At 36.8% G+C, this 26,069-nt stretch overlaps 1 protein-coding gene across 1 annotated transcript in view; it reads left to right on the forward strand.

Moving 5' to 3' along the window:
- NDC80 (NDC80 kinetochore complex component) overlaps positions 1-8,498 on the forward strand; it is a 39,125-nt gene extending 30,627 nt beyond the window's left edge. The window contains exons 15-17 of the mRNA XM_006205128.4: positions 1,052-1,182; positions 1,877-1,979; positions 8,183-8,498. Of these exons, the coding sequence (XP_006205190.1) occupies positions 1,052-1,182; positions 1,877-1,979; positions 8,183-8,320 (372 nt within the window). The 3' untranslated portion in view covers positions 8,321-8,498. The remainder of the gene's footprint in view (positions 1-1,051; positions 1,183-1,876; positions 1,980-8,182) is intronic.
- The last annotated feature ends 17,571 nt before the right edge of the window (positions 8,499-26,069 follow it).

Consider the following 26,069-nt stretch of genomic DNA (forward strand, 5'->3'; position numbering starts at 1 on the left):
GGTACTGGGGAATTGAACCTAGGACCTTTTGCATGCTAGACACACTCTACCACTGATCCATTCCCCCCCCCCATACTTGGGTTTGTGATTCAGTATCTTTGCAAGACCAAAACATGTTTTAAACATAATCTCTTCTACCTTTTTATAGAGAGTTAGTGTTAAGTACTCCTAAAACTTGAACCCCAGTAAGGCTTTTGTAAAAGTGATGGCCCATAAAGAGTCGTTGCAAACTGACTATCTTGGCCAAATTCCAAAGACCATTTACATGAAATTTGGAATATAGGTAAATAATAATCATTCTCCACCACCTTTAGGCTACCTTCTGACCAGCATTTTACTTAGGAAAGTTCTTGTATGACTGTGCATTACCACATACACAATTTATGTGAAAATTTTAACCAGTACTTTTTACTTAGTTATACCAACAAACTATCAAGAAATGAAAACTTTTCTCTTGAGCTGTATTATATTTAGGGCCTATACATTTTTAAGCAGTGTGTAATTTTTAGAAAATATGCCACAATAATATGATTTACATGTGAAATATGAGGCATTTGGTATACATTTTTATTTTTTCATATGTTCTCCATGATAATACTTCAGTTTATTCTCTAAAGCACTTAAATGACTTTATCACATTTCATATTGATAAACCTAGGAATTGATGAATTTGAGTTACTTTGCCTATATATAATTAATACATATGTGAATTGATGGTTGTGTGAAAGTTACCCACATTTAGACCTATATAAAGGGCTTCTTTGATGCTCATGGGAAAAACGTAAATCAGAGTATTATAAAATTTCCTATAGTACAGACTGTTAACTGCTAAATGAATTCTATACTTTTTGAAAGTGTCACATTTATGTTTGTAATATAAAATTTCCAGAAAGAACATTTAAGTCTTCTACAGGTAAAGCACTAAGCATCCTGTGAATACAAATGATGATGCAACCTGAAATTTTAGATGCTTTACAAAAATTGTTAAAAATCCACCTGGAGTGCATAGAATGTACATATCAAAAAACCGTGACCATGACTATCCTGATAGGAAGCTGAGGAAGAGGACAGAAAGTGTGCCAATGAGCTGGAGTCCTTGGAGAAACACAAGCACCTGCTGGAGAGTGCGGTTAACGAGGGCCTCAGCGAAGCTATGAATGAGTTAGATGCCATTCAGCGGGAGTAAGTTCATCTCGCCAAGATTTATAATGTTTATTTTCAGTTGAATTATTTAACATTTTTATAAAACTAGATAAGTTTATTTGCTTTAATGTATATTGTAGAGCTGTTTTGGGGAGAGGAAGTGATGAGTTAATCCATAGGCTCTATGTTAATTTATATTAAAATATACTCTTTTTTTTAAGCATTAAGAAGCTCTCAAAAAACTTTTTAAAAATCTTTCTTTGAGATTGGGAAATACAATCCTTAAGAAAATCACACCTCTTCGTTCCGTTATTTGTAGCCTAGGGATAGAAAACTGAGTTGAAGGAGTTTTTGGCTTACAGTTTTTGTTTTTAATTTGAATTCGAATGCCTAAAGATAACACTCCTGTTCCCTTAATTACATGTATTTAATGTCTTGTCCCTGAAAGCATTTAAGTTTACAGTCCTTTTGGAGACTCTGGTAAAAATAATTCTGTTCCCAAGCTTTGTATGTAAAAGCACAAGGCTTTGGTGCTGTTGCTTGCATGGGATCTTTGAAAATGTTTTTATTTCTGTTTTAATGATTGCAAACTGGACCTCTATGAATTATACACAGGGCAAGCAGCACATATACCAATCGCAGCCTGGTTTTATTGGATATGAAAATAAGTAAGCTAACTAGAACTCATATTAGGTTTTATCCTAGACAACTAAAACGAGATTTTATTCTACAGATACCAACTAGTTGTGCAGACCACAACTGAAGAAAGACGAAAAGTAGGAAATAATTTGCAGCGTCTTTTAGAGATGGTTGCTACACATGTAGGATCTGTTGAGGTAGGTGTGTGAAGTTCTTTCCTACATTCTAAGAAAGCTTTTTAAAACTTTGATATATTTCTGTTTTGTTTCTACAGAAATTAAATGATAAATTTTATTTCTATGGAAAATATGATCTAGTAACAATATAGCAGAATTTTGTATAGCAGTATGCATTTTGTAAAGTAATTTTTTTTACATAGGTTTACTGTACAACCCAGCAATTCTACTCCTAGATATCAACCCACCAAAAGAAATGAAAACACGTCTGCACAAAGGCTTATAGACAAATGTTCATAGCAACATTATTCAATAATTGCTAAAAAGTAGAAACAACCCAAATATTCATTAACTGGTGAATGATGTACCCATCCACTGGGATATGATTCAGCAATAAAAGGAAAGAAGCAGTGATACATGCTATAATGTGAATGAACATCAAAAACATGCTCAGGGAGAGATGCAAAAGTCCACATATTTATGACTCATATGAAATGTCTAGAAAAGGCAAATCCACAGAGGCAGAAAGTAGATTTGTGGTTGCCAGGGGCTGGGTAGAAATCAGGGCAGATGGACACAAAGATTGCAGTTAAGATGGCACAACTCTATAACTTTACTAAGTTACTCCTGTTGTTCCTTAACATTTGTTTGTTTTTATTGAGGTATAACATACCAAAAAAGGTGCACAAACCTTAATAAAAAATAATTTGTTTCATTCACATGAACAACATACAGTGATATTTATTACATCAACAGTATAGAATGATGTTGTGCCAGGCCATATTCTACATACTGAAAACATTAGTACATTTAGGATTTAATTAAGATTAAGCTGAAAGACCATATGATAGTGACAAATTTTTTCCTGTTAAAAAGCAAAATTCAACTGAGTAAATTTGAAGATCAAATTGGCCTTATTCAGTGATTCATCAGTTGGGCTGTACCCCATCTAGCAAATAGAAAGAAGCTCCAAGGAGCTATAGAAAAGGAAAAGCTTTTAAAGGCACAGAGGGATTTGGGTAAGGAAGTCTTAAATGAAAAAAAGGATTAGTTCAGACAAAGTTACCTCCTTTGTGGGACAAAAGGTTTTATTAGGCAGATGGCCTCACTGGTGCTGACCAGGAAATTCTAGACAGACCAGTTAAGATTATATTCCCGGGGAAGGTTGAAACTACAATTAAGTTAGGTATTAAGTCCCAGTTTGATGACATGGACTTAGCACAAGTGACTCCATTTTGGGCCTGTTGTTTCTTTTTAACGATTCCCCTCTTTTTATCAGACTCTCAGCTTGTCAGAGAGACTTGATCAAATTTTATGGCATTAGCACCACTCTCAGCTATTGCTTGCAGCTTTTGTTGATCCTTTGTGTTATTCATAGGTCACGCTATTTTTGCTTAATGCCTGTGACATTCTGAAGACTCGGATCGAGGTTCACAATCCTTAAATCGGCCATTCTCTTCACTTCTTTATTGATGTTCTAGTCTTAGAGAGGTCATTTGCTTGGTGGTTAGCAGCTGCAAACATGCATTTAAAGCTTTTGAGAAAAACGTAACGCACTAGGGAGACCATTATGATTAGAATAAGCAAGATAATCCACAAGTAGTTGGAGTGCACTTTGGAGACATGTTCCCCAAAACCCAAACCAATCAAAACCATATGTCAAAGAAAGATGTCACTGAAGGACGTTTTTAAGCCAAGTGGCTTGCTCAGTGATCTCATATAACCGAGTTTCAACTTCCCTTGAAGTGGTAATACAGATATAGCAGGTGATGTTGGCCATAATACAGACACTTCCTGGCTCAGCTAAAAGATAATCAAAGGCTTTCCTATTATCAGGAACAACTTTAGCCAAAGAGTCTAAGGAATTTTGTTGGGTACCTATTGCTTTAGCAGCAAATTCCATAATACTTTCAAGAGTTAACGAGAGGTAGCTGATCATAGCCTCAATTGCAGTTACTCATTTACCAGGAAAGTAGGGTCTTGTTAAAGGAATCAGATCCAGAGTCATGAATGCTTCCTGGTAATTCCCATTTGAATCTGTGGCTTAGGACTGGAAAGGTGTCAACCATTGAGACCAGTAAAATTTTTTTTTATTTTTTAAATTTTTTTATGGAGATACTGGGGAATGAACCCAGGACCTCGTGTATGCTAAGCATGTTCTCTACCACTGAGCTATATCCACCCCGCAAGACCAGTGAAATATTAATCATCTGTGGAACACACAAGCCGTTTTATTCTGGTTACCCTTGCCTTGTGTCACTTTCTTTGTATTGAGCCTGGACACAAAATTCCCCAAGTTTAGGTTTGTTAACCAGAAATGGGGAAATGGACCAGGATTTTCTTGCATCATGAACAGATCAGAGTGTTTTTTTAAATGACAAATCCAGCAGTTTGAAAGATTATCCTCCTGAAGAGTTGTAAACTATAAAGAATACCCAGAGTTGAAGAATAAAATCACTGAAGTGAGTAACACACTAGAAGGAACCCAGAATAGAATAAATAAGGCAGACAAACGGATCAATGAGCTAGAAAACAGATTAGTGGAAATCACTACCACAGAACACAAAAAAGAATGTAAAGAAGTGAGGATAGTTTAAGAGAACTCTGAGACAACATGAAGTGCACTAATATTCACATTATAGGGATCCCAGAAAGAGAAGAGAGAGAAAGGACCTGAGAAAATTTTTGAAGAGATAATAACCAAAAACTCCCCCAACTTGGGAAAGGAAACAATCACACAAGTCTAGGAAGTGCAGAGAGTTCCACACAGAATGAACCCAAAGAGAAACACACAAGGCACATGGTAATCAAATTGACAAAAATTAAGGATAAGGAGAAAATATTAACATTAGCCACAGAAAAGCAACAAATAACATACAAGAGAACTCCCATAAGGTTATCAGCTGATTTTTCAGCGGAAACTCAGCAGGCCAGAAGGGAGTGGCACAATACATTTAAAGTGATGAAAGGGGGAAGCTTACAACCAAGAATACTCTATCCAGCAAAGCTCTCATTCAGACTTGATGGAGAAATCAAAAGTTTCACAGATAAACAAAAGCTAAAAGATTTCAGCACCACCAAACCAGCTTTACAACAAATGTTAAAGGACCTTCTCTAGTCATCAAACTGTAAGAAAAGAGAACAACAAGAAGAAAGAAAAAAAAAGAGAGACCTGGAAAAGTTTGCTTTGGCATTTCAAGGTCTTTTATGGTTCCATAGAAATTTTGGGATTGTTTATTCTAGTTCTGTGAAAAATGTCATATTTTGACAGGGGTTGCATTGGATCTGTAGATTGCTTTGGGTAATGTGGCCATTTTAATAATCTTGATTCTTCCAATCCAGGAGCACAAGATATCTTTTCATTTCTTTGTATCATTTCAATTTCCTTCATCAATGTTTTACAGTTTTCAGAGCATAGGCACCCTCCTTAGTTAAGTTTATTTCTAAGTATTTTGTTGTTATTAATGCAATGGAAATGTTTATGCCAGTTATAAAATTCTGGTTTTAGAAGTGAAAAAAAAAAGTGAATGAAGGACCATAAATGGGAAAATATCCTTTCTCATGGGTGAGTTGTATTCCATTACACATATATGCTGCATCTTCTTTATCCATTCATCTATTGATGTGCACTTAGGATATTTCCATATCTTGGCAATTATAAATAATATTGCTGTTGATAATAGGGTGTATGTATCTTTTTGAATTAATTATTGTTTTGTGGTTGGCTTTATTCCTTTGATAACTATGTAAGTTTAAAAAGCTAAAACTCTAAACATTCTTAGAAACAATGAACAGTACATATATGTAAATTATAAAAATATGTGCAGTCTATGTGTGTGTATTTACATGCAGTATATTGTATATGTGCAGTCAAATTGTAACAATTCTACCTAATAAAACTGAAAAGTGGGGGCAAAAAAAAAAAGATTACCCTCCTTAGCAATGATCTGGGAGATACAGATAATGACATTACCTTTTCAGAACAACAGCAGAGTAAAGGAAAGAAAGAGAAGAAGAGTTTAATGTTTAGTTAAAGCCTGAAATCTTAGTCTGGCATTCTCAGTATAGGCAGTCTAACAGTATTCTTCTAATCTAAGAACACGGTGTGTCTTTCCATCTGTTTGTGTTATCTTCAGGGTTTTTTGGGGTTTTTTGTTTGTTTGTTTTGTTTTTATCAGGGTCTAATAGTTTTCTGAGTACAGGTCTGTTACCTCTTCAGGTAAATTTATTCCTAGGTATTTTATTTCTTTTCATGCAATGGTAAATGGAATTGTTTCCTTAATTTTGCTTTCTAATAGTTCATTGTTAGTGTGTAGAAATGCAACAGATTTCTGTATATTAATTTTGTAATTAAGAAGCATCCCCAAAAGTGGTGTAAAAAATATTTTCTATTCCTCTCTCTACTGGGTACTATAGACAGAGGTCCAGATGAGTTTGGGGTGTTTGTTTTGTTGTTATTGTTGTTGTTTTTTCCAAGATTGCCATTATATATAAAAGCCTTTAGTCAAAATTTTAATTGCCTGAAGCTTCACACTGGACCCAGTCCAACCTAAAGTGGACCCTGTCCTACTCCAGCTAGTAACACCAACAGTTTCCAATCTGGCATCTGGGGATTGGGAAAAGGATTGAACCAGCAGACCTCAACAAATGGGGATTGCAGACCAGGGGCTCCACATCAATGGGGAACTGAGAACTGTTACTAACAGCTCCCATGTGGACAGAATCAATGGCTGGGGTTTCCAGTCAGATAGGAAAGTATGGAAAGTCAGTTATATTGAGGGCTTGACACAAAGAGAACAGAGAAGAGCTTCCCCACAACCCTCAGAAACAGCACGGAAGACCATGGACTCAGGGTGTGCGGGCACCACACCTACATTTCTCGTTGTCCCCAAAACCCCATCAGAAGTTCATCTCAGATCCCATTGCTGCTACTGAAACTGTCAGAAAAATTCAACTGAGTAAATCTGAGGCCTTATTCAGTGATACATGAATTGGGCAGCATCCCGTCAAGCAAACAGAAAGAATTTCCAAGGAGCTACAGAAAAGAAAGAGGCACAGAGGGAGTGGGATAAGTCTTAAACAGAAGAAAAGGATTAGTTCAGGCAAGGTGGCAAGGTCACCTCCCTTTGTGGGACAGAAGGTTTTATTAGGCAGATTACCTCTCTGGTGCTGACCAGGAAATTCCAGACAGACCAGGTGAGATTACATTCCTGGGAAAGATTGAAACTGCAATTAAGTTAGGTATTAAGTCCCATCTTGGTGCCATGGGCTTACTCAAGTGACTCCATTTTGAGCCTGTTGTTTCTTTTTAACATTCCTTTCTGTTAATTTCATATAAACACAAAATAAAGTATTTCTGAAACATGAAGTTTACCTTACCTATACCTTCTGCATAGCTTGAAAGTTAAACAATAAAACCATTCCTCTAATGTGCTATACAGAGCCCAAAATTAAAATCAATTGCTAAATCCAAAATTTTTTTGATAGTGTATTTCCAGTTGTAAATTGTTTAAGGGGAAAGAAACTCATATCACATTAATAGGCTTTCATTTATTTGAAAACGGAGTGTGTAATAGCTTATGTCCCCTCATCTCTCCTGAATTACATTGAACTACTGCTTTCTCACTTGTTAGTACCCTTCCCTGCTTAGTGGTAAGAACTAAGAAAAGCATCCTGGAATACCACATCAGAAAACCTGGCTTCTACCCACTTCTTTCTAGTTCAACCACTTTGTGGCTCTATAACCTTTCATAGATCCTTTTTCAACGAGTATTGTTTACCTAAACCACAGACCAGAAAATAATTCGAGTGATTACATTCCCGGTTGTCAGAAGTCTAAAGTGGGCCCTCGGGCTGCACTCCTAGAAGCTCTAGCGAGGAATCTAGTTCCTTGCTTTTTCCACCTTCTACAGGTCACCTACAGCCCTTGGATTGTGGCCTCTTCCTCTATCTTCAAAGCCAACAGCAGAGCATTGTCTATCCTTTCTGACCCTTATGTCTTTCTCTGACTTCCACACTGCTGATTCCCTTTTGCATCCTTGTGATTACGTTGGACCCACCAGGATAATGCAGAATCTCCTTTTCTCAAGGTATTTAATCATATCAAGAGTATTTTTTTTATTCCTGTTCTTAACATGTTGTGCTCTTACTTACAGATTTCACAATTAAACACTTTAAAAGAAATTAATGTTTTTACATTAACAACTGCTTATTGTTTCCACTAGAAACATCTTGAGGAGCAGATTGCCAGAGCTGATAGAGAATATGAAGAATACACATCTGAGGATCTCTTGGAAAATATTAGAGAGATTGGAGACAAATATAAGAAGAAAGCTGCTCTGCTTAAGGCTTCTAACGAATGAAGACAAAATGTTGATTATCTAAACAGAAACTTTATTAACAGTGTAAATGTTGGAGAAAAACAGTGTAAATGTTGAAATTTCCTTTGTAGGTTTGAAAAGTCTCTAACATATCCTAAATCTTTTTTACACTGAAGTCTCATGGCCACATCTTCCCATGACCATGAAATATTTTTGTATCTTTTATAAATCTAGTTCATTAACTTACAGTATGTATGACCTGAAATTATGATAACTTGTTGGATTGTTATCTTTAGGTATGAAAGACTAGTTATGTTATGTACCTGGAGTTAATAAAATTGCATCCACAAAGTGTATTTTCCCCTAATTTCTCTGCCTAACTTGAGATGGTTAGAAAATAAGTATTTCGAACTAAACCAGGAGTCAGCATGTTAACTGTGGGTCTACTCTAATCACGCCCATTCAGTGACATATCGTCTATGACTGGTTTCACACCACAGGAGCAGAATTTAGTGTGACAGAGATCATATGACCTGAAAAGCCAAAAATGTGTACTATCTGGCCCTTTACAGAAAGTTTGCCAATCCCTGGTATAAACTATACAAAGAATTGGTACTGACTAACTAGAAAACTTTCCTAATCACTTTGGACGTAGTCAGAATCACTCTTCTATGTGTATGTGTATATATGTAAAGAGAGAAAAGCTAAAGTTCTTTCTGACTTCAGGCCATCTTTAGTCTGAAATAAGCAGAATATGGAATGTGAGAATCAGAAGAAATAATAAGCTCATTCAGCCCCCTCATTTTAGAGATGAAAGTTTATTCCTAGAGAAGCTCAGATTTACCTCAGGTCATACCTGTTGTGGTAGAAACCACACTGGATCTTCCTTGAACCCGTGTGCAATTCTGAGTACAGCCACAGGAGTCCTGAAACTTGAATATTCTGGATAGTGAGGGAGTTCTGTTACAAAGTGAGTTTTTTAGATCTAAATTGTGAGGACACTCCTCCTTAAATTGAACTAACATCTGCCTCCAGTTGAACTTTCTATTCTCTTAACTTTATTCTAACTCTAAACCATGTCAGAATGAAGAACATTGGAATTAAATGTTAAGCCACGTACTTTAAGAGCCGAGAATGGGATTCCCACAATGCTTTATGAAGGGAGGGCATTCAGCCAGAGAAAACAGAAACAGACGAGTCATAGTTGGGAGATAATTAACATGATACGACAAGGTTAACAATTACTAGTGTATTCAAGAGTCTGGATTACTGACATCCAATAGAACTGTCTTCAGTGATGGAAAAGAAATACTCTGTCTTCACTATCCAATATATATGACAGAATTAAGATGAACCAGAGCTTTGCCACTCTATGGAAATAGCAGCAGCAACATTACCTGGGACCTGGGAGGTCTTTAGAAATGCAGGCTCTTGGTCTCATCCCAAACCTGCTGAATCAGAATCTGCCCTTTTTACAGTATATTGACCTAAACTGTATGTATTAAAACTTTTCACAAGTTTTGACATATATATACGCCCTTCAATCATCATCACAATGAAGCTAATGAATATAGCTTTCACCTCTGAAAGTTTCCTCATGGCCCTTGGCAATCCTTTCTCTTGCCCTACCTGACATCTGCCTGACATGCGTATCCAGGCAAGCACTAATCTCCTTTCTCTCACTATAGACTAGTTTGCATTTTCTAGAACTTTGTGCAAATAGAATCATATAGTATGTACATTTGTATAGCTTCTTTCAGAAAATTTTGAGATCCATGCTGTGTATCAGTAGTTCATGCCTTCTCATTGTTGAGTAGTGTTCCATTGTATGAATGTATTGAGTTTGTTTAGCCATTTACCTGTTGATGGACACTTGGATTGTTTACAGTTCGGAGCCATCACAAATAAAATCTTTATAAACATTCATGTACAGTGTTTGTATGGACATATGCTTTCATTTCTCTTGAGTCAACACCTGGGAGTGGAATTGCTAGTTCATATGTGGTAGGTGCATATTTAACTTTCATGAAACTTAGCAAATGTTTCCTGAAGTAGTTCTACCATATGTGCCTACCTGCAGTATATGAGAGTTCCAGTTGCTCCACATCCTGACCCACTTACATAGTCAGTCTTAATAATTTAGCCATACTAAAGGTGTGTGGTTCTATCACACTGTGATATTAATTTGCATTTCCCTAATGACCAAAAGTGTTAAGCCCAATTTTTACTGGATTGTTTTATTACTAATTTGCAAGAGTTTTTGTATATTCTAGACACAAGTCCTTTATCTGACACATGTTACATAAATATTTTCTCTCAGTCTGACTTGCTTTTTCATTTTAATGGTGTCTTTTAAATGAAAGTTTTTAGTTTTGATGTAGCCCAATTTATTATTTTTTTAAATACATTCTGCATTTTGTGTAGCATTTAAGGAATCTTTGCCAAGCCCAATAAATCTTTGCCAACATCACTGTCGTTTACACCTACCTATGTTTTATTCTAGAAACTTTTACCTTTAAACATCATGTTTCTACATTGAAAGGAATTTATACTCAAGAGAGTCTGCACATAGTGAATTGTATAAGAGACCTGTAGCAGTAGTGTATCTAAAGTGATATTTAAGCTACAAAAAGCCAAGTTTTCTTCATGGAAAAGTTGTATCTTTCTGTCTGCTAGTTAAGACTTGCTTTTAGATTAAATACATAGACGTTTCTTACATCTTCTTGACTACTAAATCAAAGTTAGAATTCAAACCTGCATTTTTAAAGGGTCCCCAAATTGTTTGTATATGTTTTAAAATTTAAGATGCACTACTTTAAAAGAAAAAAAAATCACTACTAGTTAAATTATCCATAATGTGATTTAAATAATATAGTTTAATAGCAACTTTAGGAATGACAGAAAAGTCCTGAGTTCAACCAAAGTGATAACCTAAGCACAACTTGGGACTGGTTCAAGAAACAAAAGTGATCAGTGTACTTCACTTTTCACTTAACATTTTTACCTCACTCTGCATACTTTCTTCTTAATCCCTAAGGACATGCTTATTTCTAGAACTAACACCATTAAAGCAGATATTGTTCCACTTACAAATCCCAAGAATCCTAGAGTCAGAAAAGCCTTTAGATATCATGCAAGGACGAAGGTCTTGTTCTCATAGGGAACACATACTTACCAAGAGTCAGAGCAAGAGTCCTGTTGCACTATTGGTTACAACTGCCACCAGGACATTTTGGACACCTTGTGCTTGAGGAAAGCAGGAGAGAAAAGGAACCATCATTATGAGAAGGACAAATGATCTGCTCAGCAGGAGGAGCTGAAGCTGCTTTTTCAAAATGGCAACAGAACCAGGTTATCCACGTGGATGCCTGAAAGAGCTCCTTATTCTGTCTTTGACTTTCATGACCTTGGCATTTTTGAAGAGTTCAATAATTTATAGACTGTCCTTCAATTTCTGCTTAACTCATTCTCATGATAAGATAGGGGTATGTATTCCTCGAAGAACACCACAGAACTGATGTTACATTCTTTTCAGTACATGGCTCACTACCGGAATCAGGAGGCCAAAGGGGGAGCTCTCACTCAATATCAATATAGATACCAACGGGAAGAGGTGTACTTTGAATCTCTGACAAGAAGTGACACTACTTTACTACCATAAGCAAGGGGAAGAAAAGCTTTCTTTTTGCCTGGCAACAGTTCAGCCAATGAAAATCCACTATACTTTGAACGTCTCCTCCAATTGACTTTTTGTTTATCACAGCCCCTCCCAACTTCACTTTCTCCTCTATAAAAGTTTCCTCTCCTTTGCTTTACTGAACTTGCATACGGGGAGTTGCAATTCTTTGCTGTCTGGCTGTTTTATTATTTTAGGTTAACAATCCCATCTTGGATTCTGCTTCTAGAAGGACTAGGACAAATACAATTTATAAATTAAGGAGCTGATAATGTTGAGTCTCCCAATGAAAATGCATGGTATGTTTTTCTATTTGTTGAAATCTTCTGTTGTGTTTTTAGAGTTTTCTTCATAACCCTTATAAGTCATTTGACAAAAGTAAACAGCCATTACTAAGGAAAAAAGTCTTAATAAAATAAAAAAATGAATACTTCCTTAACATTATATAATATAGCTAAGTGATTTGTATATATGAAAAATTATTGATTTCTGTATATTTATATAACTTGTCACTGATTTATGAATCTTTTATTATTCAGCAATTTTGATGTTGAGTCTCTTAAGTTTTACAGTTATATAGTCATAATTCCTGCCAATAGTAATAGTTTTACTTACACCTTCCCAATTAATATACCTCCAGTTTCCTTTTTTGTCTATTTGTTTTGGCCAGTAAATCAAATATAATATTAAATATTTATGAGAGTGGCCATTTTTGTCTTGTTCCTAATTTTAGCAGAGATGCTTCAAATATTTCCTCATTAATCATAGTACCAGCTTTTGCGCTGAGTTAGTTATATCATGTTAAGGAAGTACAATTCTCTTTGTTATTTTATTAAGTTTTTTTCTTTGTAATGGTTGTTGGATTTTATCAAAGGACTGTTAAGCATCTATGACATTGAAAACATTGTTTTTCTCAATATTTTCATATAATTGTTTTCCCAACATATAAACATCCTTGCATTCCTAGAATAAATTCCACCTAATCAAGATGTCTTTCTTTCTTTTTCTTCCTTCCTTCCTTTTAATGTGCTGCTGGATTACGTTTGTTAATATTTTATTTAAGATTTTATTTTTTGCACTGATATTTATAAGTGAGATTGGTGATCTGATATATATTTTTAAATTTTTTCCAGTTTTGATATCAATGTTATATTCACATTAGAGAAAGAAGTTAAACATTTTCCTTCTTTTTAAAATTTATCTGTAAGTAATATAAAAGTATTAGAATTGTATGCTTTTAAAGTTTGATGGAATTCCCCATCTGGGTGCACTGCTTTTTCTGAGTGTAGCTCTTTCACAACTTTACTTATTTCTTCTACATAAATCAGTTTAAGTCTTTGTGTTTTTTTTTTTAATTATTATTGAAGTATAGTTGATTTACAATATTGTAATGGTTTCAGGTATACAGCAAAGTGATTCAGTGTGTGTGTATATATATATATATATATATATACACATACTTATTTTCTATTCTTTTCCATTATAGTTTATTACAAGATATTGAATATAGTTCCCTATGCTATATAGTAAATCCTTGTTGTTTATCTGTTTTATATATGGTAATGTGCATCTGTTAATCCCATTAAGTCATTGTTTTTAACCTCTTCTACAGTTTTGGTAAATTATATTATCTTAACATTTTTCTATTTAATCCAGTTTTTCACATTGATTTGCACAGAATTAAAGTAGTTTATTACAATTCTTTTTATTTTCTGTTTTGATGATTTTTTTCCCCTGTATTGTGTTTTTGCACATTTACTCTTTCTCCCTTTTTTTCCTGGAACCAAATAGCTAATGATTTCTCTACTAAACTAGTTTTTTTTTTTAACTTAATAATTCTATGTATTTGTTTTCTAACTTATTATTTTTTTCTTTACTAAGTAACTTCCTCTGCTTTCCTTCCATTTATTTTGTTGTTTTATTCCCCTAACTTTTTGAATTAGATTTTTAGTTCATCTATCTTAATTTTTTTTAATATTAAGTATCTAAGACTATGAATTTTCCTCTGGATTCTAGCTTAGTAGTAGTTCACATGTTTTTTGTTGGGTTTTTGTTTTCTGTTTTTTTCTGGTTTATTGCAACACTTTGCATACACAGTGACGTGTTGCTGGCACCTAATGTTCTCGTCTGACAGTAGAAAACCAAAATTTGTTGTCATTTCTTAAAGAATTGAGAAATGCATCCAAAAACTATATAAGTTAAAAGGATGAATTTACAGGTGTAAATGCAAACAATTTCTCAATTCACTGCAGAAGCACTGGGAGTACAGGCTGGTTGCAGCAAGCCACCCCCCAAGTTTCTCCCCCAACCATTCTCAGTTGGTGGTTTCTCTATTCAAAGAATTCTTTAAAATAGTTTAAAATTTCCACATAAAAGGATCTTTGTCCCCCCTAATTTTTACTAATTTCTAGTTATATTGCATTGTGATCAAAGAATGCCATCTTTACTATTTATTGTTTGCATTTTCCTGAGGTTTTTCTTTGTGGCCTAATAGTTCTGTAAACGTTCATGGCCATTTGAAAGAAAAATGTATTCTCTTTTTTTAGGACATATGATTTGATATACCATTAATCAGCTCTACCATGTCAATTATATTACTAAGTTTTCCATAATTTACTTATTTTTTGTTTACTTGACCTCTCATAGATTGAGAAATGGAAAGGTTAAGTGATTTTGCCAAGTTCTCCATATTAAATGGTAAAATTCTTTAGGAAATGGCAAAACTGAATTCAGGCAGTATGATTTCTGAACCTCAACTCTAGAGAACAACTTGAAATCAATAAAAAGAGCACAGGAGTTTGTAAAGCAATTTAGCCAAGTATCGAGGAAGTCAGGTTATTCTCCGAGAAGCTGAGTAATTATAAAAAATGTAACATGACTCGCCCAGAAGGAACTGTAACTAAGTGGAATGTTGATCAGTGACGTTGCCAAGGATGCGCATACTTAGCCAGTGAGAGGTGTGGCGGGGCAGGGTGCATGCGGTCAAACTGGGGATGGGAAATGTTTAATATCAAGCAAGTAGGGGATGCGCTCCACTAACAATTTGTAAGAGGGTTATGACAGGGGAATATTTTATCCCCTGCAGACCGTCCAACCTTCGACTGGGAGGAAGATTATCAGTTCTGAAGTAGGAGATTCCACCCAGCAGACAACTGCAGGGTTAAGATACAAATGGGGAGGGCCCTAAATTGTTTGCGCATGATAGGAAGGTGACAGCGCCATTGTGCTGGAAGGTGGGGTAATCACTTTCTCTCCACTGGCAGGTCTTCAACTCCTAAGAAAAGAGAAATATATCTATGCCCAAGAAGATAATCTTGTAGAAATGAGTAGAAACCAGTAAAAACGAGTCTTGTCTTAGGAGATACTTTGGGTATTATGCCTAAAAGAGGATATAATCAGAGCAATGTCATTACAGGGAAAAATTACCCCTTCCTTATCTTTCAGCCTCAGAAATGGTTTCTGTTCTCTACAAATTAGAGAATAAGGTAGTTGTCACGGCCCTTTATAGAAGTCCCTTAGGCTGTTTGCTCATGAGAAGAGAGAATGCAAAACTCCACCAACATGCTGGGACAAAAATGGAATGGTTATAAAACTGATTCCAAATCTGACAGCTTTGGAAGATGACGTTAGGTCTGCTTGAGAACTTGGTTTTCTAGGCATCAGGAGGGTCAAGATTCCAGTTGTTTGGACCCTGGAAAAGGAATCTCAGATCTGCTTTAATACCTATGCCCTCATGCTGCACCTCTTGGAAGAGGGATTCAGACAGGTGCAACAGCTGATTATTTGAAAGTGTCCATTCTCAGACGAGCAAGGAAAGATATGGAATTGAATCAGGCCAGAAATGAAGTTGGCTGTGGAGAAGGGGGTGAGGCTGAAGTAGCTCTGACATATCCAGCAAGAAACTTCAGATGGAAGACAATGAGTGAGGCATAGATACAGAAGGCAGCAAGTCCCAAATCCCCCTGTGTGAATGCTCTCAACCCACAGGCGAAGAGAAGGTGCTGAATCAGGTAATTTGGAATGAGAACAGCATATCCTGGTGTCTTTCCTTAAGCAGAGCTCTATCCTGGGACAAAGAAAGGGAAATTGGAGAGTTCTATCAATTAAATGGGAAATTGTGGAAGAGACGGGTGACTCCAATTTTTGGGACAGTCTTTCAGAGTTGAAGAAGCCACCAGAGCCAGCAAAAACCAGTTAAAGCCTACCAACCAAAGAAAAGACCACCAGGCTACACCTATAGAAAAAAAAATGGGTTTATTGAACTTGCTGCAGTGAGGAAGAACTAATCATGGGATGTCTCAGTAAGACAGTGGAATTCTGGCCTGTGAGGGTCGATTCTAAGAAAGGGTGGATTGTTAAGTCATTTTTGCAACTGCGATGTTGCCTTAATTAGGTTGGGTTAGAAACGTTGCCTTGTCGCCCTGACTGCATCCTATTGAAAACATTGTCAGAGTCTGACTGCTCCCAGAGTTGCTTTGCACTTTCTCGGGTCCTAATTAGAGTGAGAGGTCCTGGTTGGGGGAAGTTAACTGTCTGACTAGAAGGCCATGGAAAAGCCTCAGTAGGATTGTGGTTCTAGAGGAACACTCAAGGTAAAACTCAACTGGGCAGAGGGAAATGGGAACTCTAGCTTGTGTGGAAGGGAGTGGAGCTGATCAGCAACTGTTGAAATATCTAAGATGAACCTGACCTCGGATACACAGGAGCTGTTCCCTGCACTTCCACGGGGGTTCTACTCTGTCAGAAAACTGAGGCACATGGGGAGAGAGCAGTAAAATTATTTGAGCACGTACCATACTTCCTCTTCCTGTTGTGGTTGACTTTGAGATAGAATACCTTGAGGAATTTGGCTTTGAGTTGCAAGCAGTTTTGCTCTCAGGCTAGCAAAGTTGGAGACAATACACTAGTTGGTATAAACTTCCCTTTGTTCTGAAAATGCAACAGAGTTGGACAGATTTAGTTTCTCAGTGTAAGGCAAAACCGTTCTTGAAAATGGTTAGGGTTGAGATGCTGTGAATCTGAAAATCTAAAATGTTCATGGGACCCTGTAAAGTATCACATGTGTATGTGTGTGTGCGCATGTGTGTGCGTGTGTGTGTGTGCATGTGTGTGTGTGTGTGTGTATGAATACTTGTGACTCTGCTCGGCTTCTTTTTTTGAGAAGCCTTTTTTTTTTTTTTCAGATTTAGAGCACAGGAACAGGAGGAGGGACACACCCAACAGCTGTAGAAGCAGGAAACATCTACTCCAAAACTGAAGAACAAACATGAAAACTGAGAGTATTTGTGTATATTTTGTTCCAACTAAACTTCCTTGAAAAAATCCATACTTCATCGGTGTGTGATGGGGAAGGAGGATGCTTGCGTCTCTTTGGACAATGTATCCAGGGTGATTTAGGCAGTTTCATTTCTGCAAACCTTTTGTTTGCTTTGTAGAATATTTATTCTCTCGATCACATTCCAGAAGTATCAGGAGCTAAGTACCAACAGACGCAGCTGGGCAATTATAGGAGGGATGTTCACCTCCAGCAGAAGGAGGGTCTGTGAAGAGGGACTGGCTGGGCTGGACAAAGGGCAATTTGAATTCAACTATTTGATGGGAGCATTTAAAACTAAAAAAAAAAAAAAAAAAAAAAAGACTGGAGGAATGTGAAAAGCAGAAGCTGTCCTTGTTTTCATTATTACATGGTTACATAAAATTAAATGAGCTACTGGCTATAATGTTTCTGTATCTCTTGTGGAGATGTTGCATTCCGACTCTGTAACAGGCCAGCTGCCCTCCCTGCAGGGGGAGTGTGAGTATAGTATCCACTTTCTAGGAAAAGAGCTTAATTGTCTTTCAGGAAAGAGAAACCTAGATAGAAAATGGAAACTGTCCCTGAAGAAACTTATGTTTTTCTTGCTGGGCTTTGTTTGGGGACTGTATCTGAAATAAGGTAGGCATGATCGGGGGACTCCTAATTGTTAGGGAAGATGTCTCTGCCCATTTGAAGGCAAGGGCTATAAGCTGCAAGTGATTCACCTGTATTTTGTAAGTCAGACTATAAATTCTTTTCTATATTCATCACCCTTTTTGTTCCCTTTGCTCCAGTGGTTCTGAAAATGTGGTATTTGGACACAAATGCCTCCATTAGAATCACATGGAAGCTGTCAAAAATAAAAATTCCTAGTCCCATACTTGACTGATTTAAAATATCTGGGCATGGAATCTAGAAGTCTGTGTCTTAAAAATACAGATTTTTCTTATGTACACTGCCATCTGAGCACCCAGCAGAACCTCAAATGTGCTGCCAGGAATGAAGGAGGGGATCTGTGTTCAGGAAGGTGATAGAGTCTTAAAGAGGCAGCCGGTGGTGGCAGCGGCAGGAAGAGATTCCCAGTTGGAAGTTCGAAGTTTTGTGGTCTCCTCCCTCACCTGTGCGTACATTTGCCTTGTGTTTCCAACTATGGAGCCTTTTGTTTGTTATTGCAGGAGATGACTTCCTGTAGCTCTGATTCTTTCTTTCTAGAGAAGCCTAGAAATACCTTATTTATTACTAGCTACCAGATGAAGCCTGAGGCTTCGAAGCTGGGCTGCTGTTAAATCTTTAAGAAGGTGATCTTCTTTGAGGCAGGCAACACCTTTCTGCAACCATTTCAGTAGGATCTCCTTTTCAGTGTTCAGTTCCATTTCTTCCAAGTACTACAGTATTGGAGACTTCCAAGTATCCAACATTTTATCTGGAGCCTGAGTCAAAAGTTAGCTTCACAGGGCCTCTGTGAACCTGAGTGATCACACGGGGTTGACAGGAGCCCCAACAACAGTGAACACTTCTGCCTGTAATACTTCCTCCTTGCTCACACACCTGCCATGCCCAGACCACTATCTAGATGCTTACCTGCTGTCAGTCCTAGCCTTCCTGCATCCTTTCTTTCTTCCACATGCCTTCTTCTGTTACTAGTTTCCTGTAGAAGCAAAACTGGCACTTTGTCCTGCTTCCAAAATGACTAAGCACGTCACAGCATAGTATTGTTAGGAACAAAATCAAACTACTTGCACTCTTAGATAAACTGAAAATAGTTGGGTCCTCCTGACCGGTTCTGGTCTCTAGAATAATAAACCCTGGAAAATTTCCTATAAGCCTGGACTTTAGAGACAGCATTATCCCCGATTTTTGCTATGCTATGCTATGGTGACTGAAGGCATGAATGAGCTTTGTAAATATGATAGTTGTATGAGAAAGTTGGTATTCCCCCCCCCCACACCCCATGAACAGACTAGATGTAAACTTGATATCTTTGATAGTTTTGCCTTTCTTTCCCTTTAAATATTTGTGTTTTGCATTTGGTGAGCCAGTGTTTCTGGCTTCTTCAGAAAGAAGTCTGGCATTCTTGCACTGATGGCAAGTAAATTTGTCCTTCCTTTCTTCAATGCAACAGTCTCTTGAGTCTTCCTTTGGTGCTTCCTTCCAGTCTTTTGTATCATGCCCTCCAGAATCCCTTTCACTGCACAAGGTCACTTACATCTCTCCTCATCCCCATCTACCCAGTGACCTCAGCCCCAAAACCTGGGAGTCATCCTTGAATCCTACCTCTCCCCTCTCCCTCCTCTTATCTCCTAAAAGTCTTTCATATAAGTCCATGGCCTATTCTATTTATTTACTTATTCATTTTTTTCTTTAGGTATGAGAGTTTTTTTTTTTTAATCTGTTGCTTCTTTGGAAAACATCTTTATTGAGCTATAATTCACCTACTAAAAAATTAACTCATGTAATGTGTACATGCAAGGACTTTTTGTATATTCACAGAGTTGTGCAACCACCATCACAGTCTAATTTTATACATTTTTAAATCACACCCAAAATAAACCAGTAACCTTTAGCAGTTAACCAAAATCTCTTGCCTGTGTTTCTGTAACAGCCTCCCACAAGGTATTGGTTAAGCCCTGTAGTCCATTCTCTATACTACAGTCAGAGAAAATTTTCTGAAGTGCAAACCAAAGGATACCCCATCCTACGTTAAAAACCTTCAATAGGTTCTTACTCCCATTGTTGTCCTGATAGAATACAGAATCTTTAAAGTGAATTCAGCCTTTTGAGATCTGTCCCCTTTCTTAATTCAGGAATTAACAGTATTTTAGAATCACCTGGGGACCGTGATGGACCTCAGAAAATCAATGAACCCCATAAATGTGTATGCAGAATTTGATATGTGTTCAGACATGTCCAATTTAATGATAAATTGCATTAGACTTTCCAAGGTTTAGAATATCTGCAAGAACAGATGAATTATACATAGTTTTCCTCATTTTATAGTTTTATATTGTCTGTATTGTTATCTATGGAGTGGGGAACAATCATATTTTAAGAGTCTGAAGTTTCTAAAGATCACTTTGGCCTAGGAGGTGTGGAGGAGGGAGAGGCAGCCCCAGGCAGGAAAGTTTTACTTGGGGGAATAAAGTCTAAAGTGAGCCCAGTTAGTTAAACGAAAGGTGTGAGGAGGTGGTTGGTGGCGAAGGGAAGAGCTGGGAAGGGGCACGGAATGGGGAGAGAGGAGTCTGTGGGAGGGAGAAAAGGAATGTCAGTGCCAGGGCAAGGCTGGTCCTTATTCCCTGGGCCACTGGCTCTTTGGGAAGATGGAAATGAGGGTGGGTTGGACGGGGCAGCAGAGGATGGGGGAGGCTTTTTCTTATTCATTTTTGAAGCCCCAGCACCTGACACACAATAGGCATATGATTTGCACCAAATGCTGAATGGGTTAGTGAATAAATGAGTGAATCCTTCCAATGAGGCATCGCAGTGACTTCTGTTTCTGTGTCTGTTCTATTCATCTCTGCCTCATTAACCTTGCACTTGTGGAATTGCCCTGAGTTGCACAGCCTAGATAGGGAGTACATTTGGTACTTAGATTTGGCACACATTCTTACTCCTAGCTCAAGTTTTAATGTCCCCAATACCACATCAGCTCTTTAAGGCTGCTCAAGTAAAACAAGATGTTTATTATAACATGTTCCTCCTCTGAATGTTTTTCAGAGGCTCACAAACCACAGTTTCTTTTCTGACAATCCAGTTTCGTTTCTTTTTAGTCACACCTCTTATTAGTAAGCAACATTTTTTTAAGCAGTGAGTTTCAAATATTCAAACCCATCACCCTTGTACTTTTGGTAACTATAGATGTCTTATCTAATTTATTTTAAAGAGCATAAAAAGTTTGTGCTTTTGAACCTGCTGTTATAGTACTTAATGTCTACCCTGGTACTATAATGTCTTAGTGCTTATAGATAGCATCTGAAGAAGAACTTGGTGTATTTGCCAATATAGAACTTTACCTCCAAATTCTGATCAAAACAAGGTCTATTAAAACTGAAACTTTCAGAAAAAGCAACTGATTTTGCCCAAATTTCAAACACTACTAACAAATACTAGAATTTATTTTTAATTAGATTTAGGGTTTTCACCAGACTATGATGTTTTCAAAACAATAACATATCTTATATTTCACCACTAAAATCAACAGTTTTAGAGAATTTCAAGGAAATTTTAATACTTGTGCATATACATAGAGGTTATATAGAGAACTCAATTAATGGAAAAATGACAGTTCACAATACTATGTGAACCCCAAATGAACTACTCTATAATGTATAAGTGTTCAAGCTTTAGAGTCAGATAAATTTGGATTTTAGTCCTAGCTCTGTCAGTTACTAGCCATATGACCTTGGGCAAGTGGTTTATCCTTTTATGTCTCAATTTTCTCACTTCTAATATAGGATAAATATTTATCCAGCGGAATTCATTGACATAAGGGTGTCAGTCACTCAGTGGATGGCAGTTATTATTATGATAACATTCATGGTAGGAATATTAATCCTTAATATAGCAATCAGAGTTTTTAGCTACAAGGAAAAGAAACCTATCTCTGGCTCTTTTAAAAGCAGAAACAATATTTTTGCCTAGGAAACTGGATTTGCTGGGAGGCTGGCAAACTCTGCTCAAAAGCTACGGGGCCAGAGGCACAGTTAGCATCATAAACTGGTTCTGTGAGGACACCACTGCCCCTTGCACAATAGACACCATTCCACCCTGGGCTAAGGGTGCCTCTGCTGCCGTCACAAGCTGGATGCCCCATTAACGTCTGATCTGTCATACGAGTGCACCTCAGAGGCCTGGGAGACTAGAACAAACAGTTTCTGGCGTTGGCAGCCACACCTTCAGTTGGAGATGTGTTCTGCCTGGAGCCTAGATTTGTGTGATGGGGAAATCTCCAAACATAGGAGGGGGTAGAGAGGCTAGGTAGCCAAAAATATGCAAGCGTGCACTACACTTCCCAGGGAGCCACATGTTTTGGAGACTGGTTTGATGACTCTCTTTTTCACATACCACACAACCAATCCCTTAGCAAATCTGTCAGCTTCACCTTCAAAATAGCCAGGTGGCCAGAATCTGACTACCTCACCTCAGCTCCACCATTACCACAGCCTCGATCAAGCCCTTATTAACTCTTGCCTGGATTGTTGAATCAGCTGTCTGATTGGTCTGTTGGTTTCCACATTTGGCCCCATACAGTCTACCTTCAACATTACAGTCAGAGTAGGGGGGAGGATATAGCTCAAAGTGGTAGAGCACATGCTTAGCATGCACAAGGTCCTGGGTTCAATCCCTAGTACCTCCTCTAAAAAGTAAGTAAATAAATAAACCTAAGTACATCTCCATGCCAACTAAATAAATAAATAAACCTAATTAAATTAAAAACAAAACATAACAGTTGGAGTAATTTTCTTAAAAAATATCTCAGACCATATCATACATCTGCTCTAAGTCCTCCAGCATTTCCCATAATTCTTTTTTTGGAGTTGGGAGGGTTGGGGGAGGTAATTAAGTTTATTCATTTAATTTTTTTTCTAATGGAGGTACTGAGGTTTGAACCCAGGACCTTGTGCATTCTAAGCACACACTCTACCACTGAGCTGTGTGCCCTCCCCTCATAATAGATCTTTAATAACTGCACTTTATTTATCATGTGAATAAGATGTAATCTGTACAAAATGGCACCTGCAGAAAATGTAACACCGTTTTCAGAGTTATGTTTTTTAGGAGGGATATTATCATGCCACTCACATGGACAAAATTTTTCTGTTGCTTCTGACTGCCAACAGCCAAGCTTCTCCGCTTGGGGTATGTGAGGATGGAGAAGTCACAGGATAAAGCAGCACACCATTTTAGTCCAGAGGGTCAATTTTGCTTTTAGGATTTGGGGGAGAAAGTTTCCAACTTTATCCCTCTTTAAAGAAAAAAAAAAATGTTGCCACATGCATATATACATACAAGCAGAATCATATTATACTATTTAGTTCAATTGGGTGAAAATCGTGAAAATCCAGGAAGAAGAAATTTTTAAATAAGCAGAGAATGATTAGAAAATTTGAGCCTTCTGTGCTGTTAGGGAACCTGGTATTAAGGCTGTAATTGAATCAGAATGCACAGGGTAATTAAGAACAATATGAAAATGGGTTTGTGGCGTCTCATAATGAACTTGATGTGGTGGCAAATAGCAGCTTCCAAGCACAACTAGGTCCTTGGTATTAAGCAATACCAGTCAACTTAAAAACCTTACGATGTACTCAGTTCCTTACTGAACCATGGGTTTTGCTACTGTGGAAATGTAGTTGACCACAATCTCAAGTGTCTCTTAAGTGAGAAAACACCGTAAGGAAGTCCATTACTCTTGCAGTGACACTTAAGAACCAACTACATGACACTCCTGAAGAAGAATAAGGTGAGATGGATGATTTGCCCAATAGGATATCAAAATATAATTAAGCTAGATACTTAAAACAGTACAATATTAGCGGAGACGGGAGAAAATTAACCAATTGAACAGACTAGAAAATCCAAGAATAGAAGCATGCATTTATAGAAACTTGGTATGTGACAAAAGTTATACAGGATATAGCATGGAAAATATGGACTGACTGTCCAATAAATGATGCTCAGACAATTAATTATTCATTAAAAAAGGAATTGGATCCCTTTTCAGTATCATGCATAGAAATCAACTCCTTACAAATTAAAAACTTTAAAATGTGAATAGAAAAATTTAAACTTAAAGAATAAAATTTGAGAAAAACTTGGTAGTAGAGGAATTCTTTAAAAAGAGACTAACCAATGGAAATTATTGATAAATCTAATTATATTAAGATCAAGTACTACTGTTCATTAAAAGATCTCAGAAAGAGGTTAATAAGACACATAACCAATCAAAGTTTAGCAACCATGATATATAAAGGACTCCTAAGAATCGTTAGGAAAAGTCAAATAAACCCACAGAAAAATGAACACAGAGCATAAACAGGTATTACACAGAAAACACAGGAAGTAAACATATGGAAAGATGCTCAATCTCATTTATAAGGAGGGAAATGCAGATTATAGCCACAATGAAATACTACTTCATATTCACCAGATTGACAAACACTTTTTAAAGTTAAAAAAACACTTTAAGTATTGACAAGGAAATGGAGCATCAGCAACTCTTCTATCCTGCTGGGAAATAATTTGGCATTATCTGGTAAATTTGTAAAAACACATACACCACGACATTTGAGATTTATCCTGTGCAATATGTCTATCGCATATGAACATCAGAATACAACACACAAATATTCATAGAAACCTGATTTTAAAAAGGCAAAAACAAACAGGAAACTCAAATCCTGGTAATAAAATGTCTATTGATAAAAGAACGGAAAAACTGTGGTCTATTCATATTAAGAAATACTATATATCAGTAAAAAAAAAGAATGGAACTACAGCTACATGCATCAACATGATTGAATTTCACAAATATGTTGAGCAAAAAAACATTTGCTGAAGAATGTATAAATATATATGTGATACTGAAATTTATAATATGGAACATATATATTTAGTCTTTGCCCACTGTTCCTGGCACATAGTCCCCAAAATCTTGGAATTTCTTAAGTGGTAAGAATCACAAAGGTGTCTTTTGTTATTTATAACAAGCCCCTTTCACTATGTTTGAGTTTATGTTAATGAGGGGATTTTTGGAAAACCCTAAGGACCTGGCTGGTTGCCAAGGGAACTACTCAGGATTAAAGGATTGGGACTTTGAATCCTCCCCAGGAGGGGAGAGGAGGAGCTGGAGGTGTAGTCAGTTACCAACCAATGGCCAACGATTTATTTAATCAATCATGCCAATGTAACGAAGCCTCCATAAAAACCTAAAAGGACAGGATTTGGAGGGCTTCTGAGTTGGTGAACACATGGAGATCCAGGGAGAGCATGGAAGCTCCGCATCCTGTCTGCATACCTTGCCCTGATTTATATAATTTATGAAAACCCTGTAAACTAGTAAACTAACTGTGCTCCTGAGCTCTGTGATAGCTGCTCTAACAAATTAATTGAGCCTGTGGAGGGGATCATGAGACCCTCTGATTTATAGCCATTGGGTCAAAAGCCCAGGTAATAATTCAGACTTCTGAATGGGCATCTGAAGTGGGGAAGTGGACAGTCATGTAGGACTGAACACTTAACCTGTGGTATCTAACACTTTCTTTAGAGAGAGAGTGTGTCAGAATTGAATTAAAGTGTAGGGTAGCTGGTGTCACAAATTGTTTGATGTGTGGAAAACCCACACATCTGGTATTAGACATGAAGGAGTGTTGTGGTAGAATATTGAGATTACAGGAGTGTGTTGTTTTTCTTTTATGGTATATAAATTAAAAAACGCTCAAAAACCAAATAGTCTATTATAAACAGAAGGAAAAAAATACCTATACATTTCAGAATAGAGATTAGATAGTACAGAAATGCCATTTGGGGAGGAGTGTACTGGGGCCTTCAAAGTATTAGGAATTCTCTTTTTCTTAAGTTGGGTGGTGGCTACATATGTGTTTGTTCTTTAACAGACATTTATATTATATACATTCTTTTGTATGCAAGAAACATTTCATAATATAAATATAAAAATGTAAAAACAGATTGAACAAGAAAATGTAAAGTGTAGAAGTACTGGCAATTTGAGAACTCAATAAATGCTAAGTATCATTTTTCACATATAAAGAAAAAATTTTACTATATGGATTTTTTTAAATTGAAGTATAGTTGATTTACAATGT

The sequence above is a fragment of the Vicugna pacos genome, chromosome 24 (assembly GCF_048564905.1).
Source record: "Vicugna pacos chromosome 24, VicPac4, whole genome shotgun sequence".
NCBI lineage: Eukaryota > Metazoa > Chordata > Mammalia > Artiodactyla > Camelidae > Vicugna > Vicugna pacos.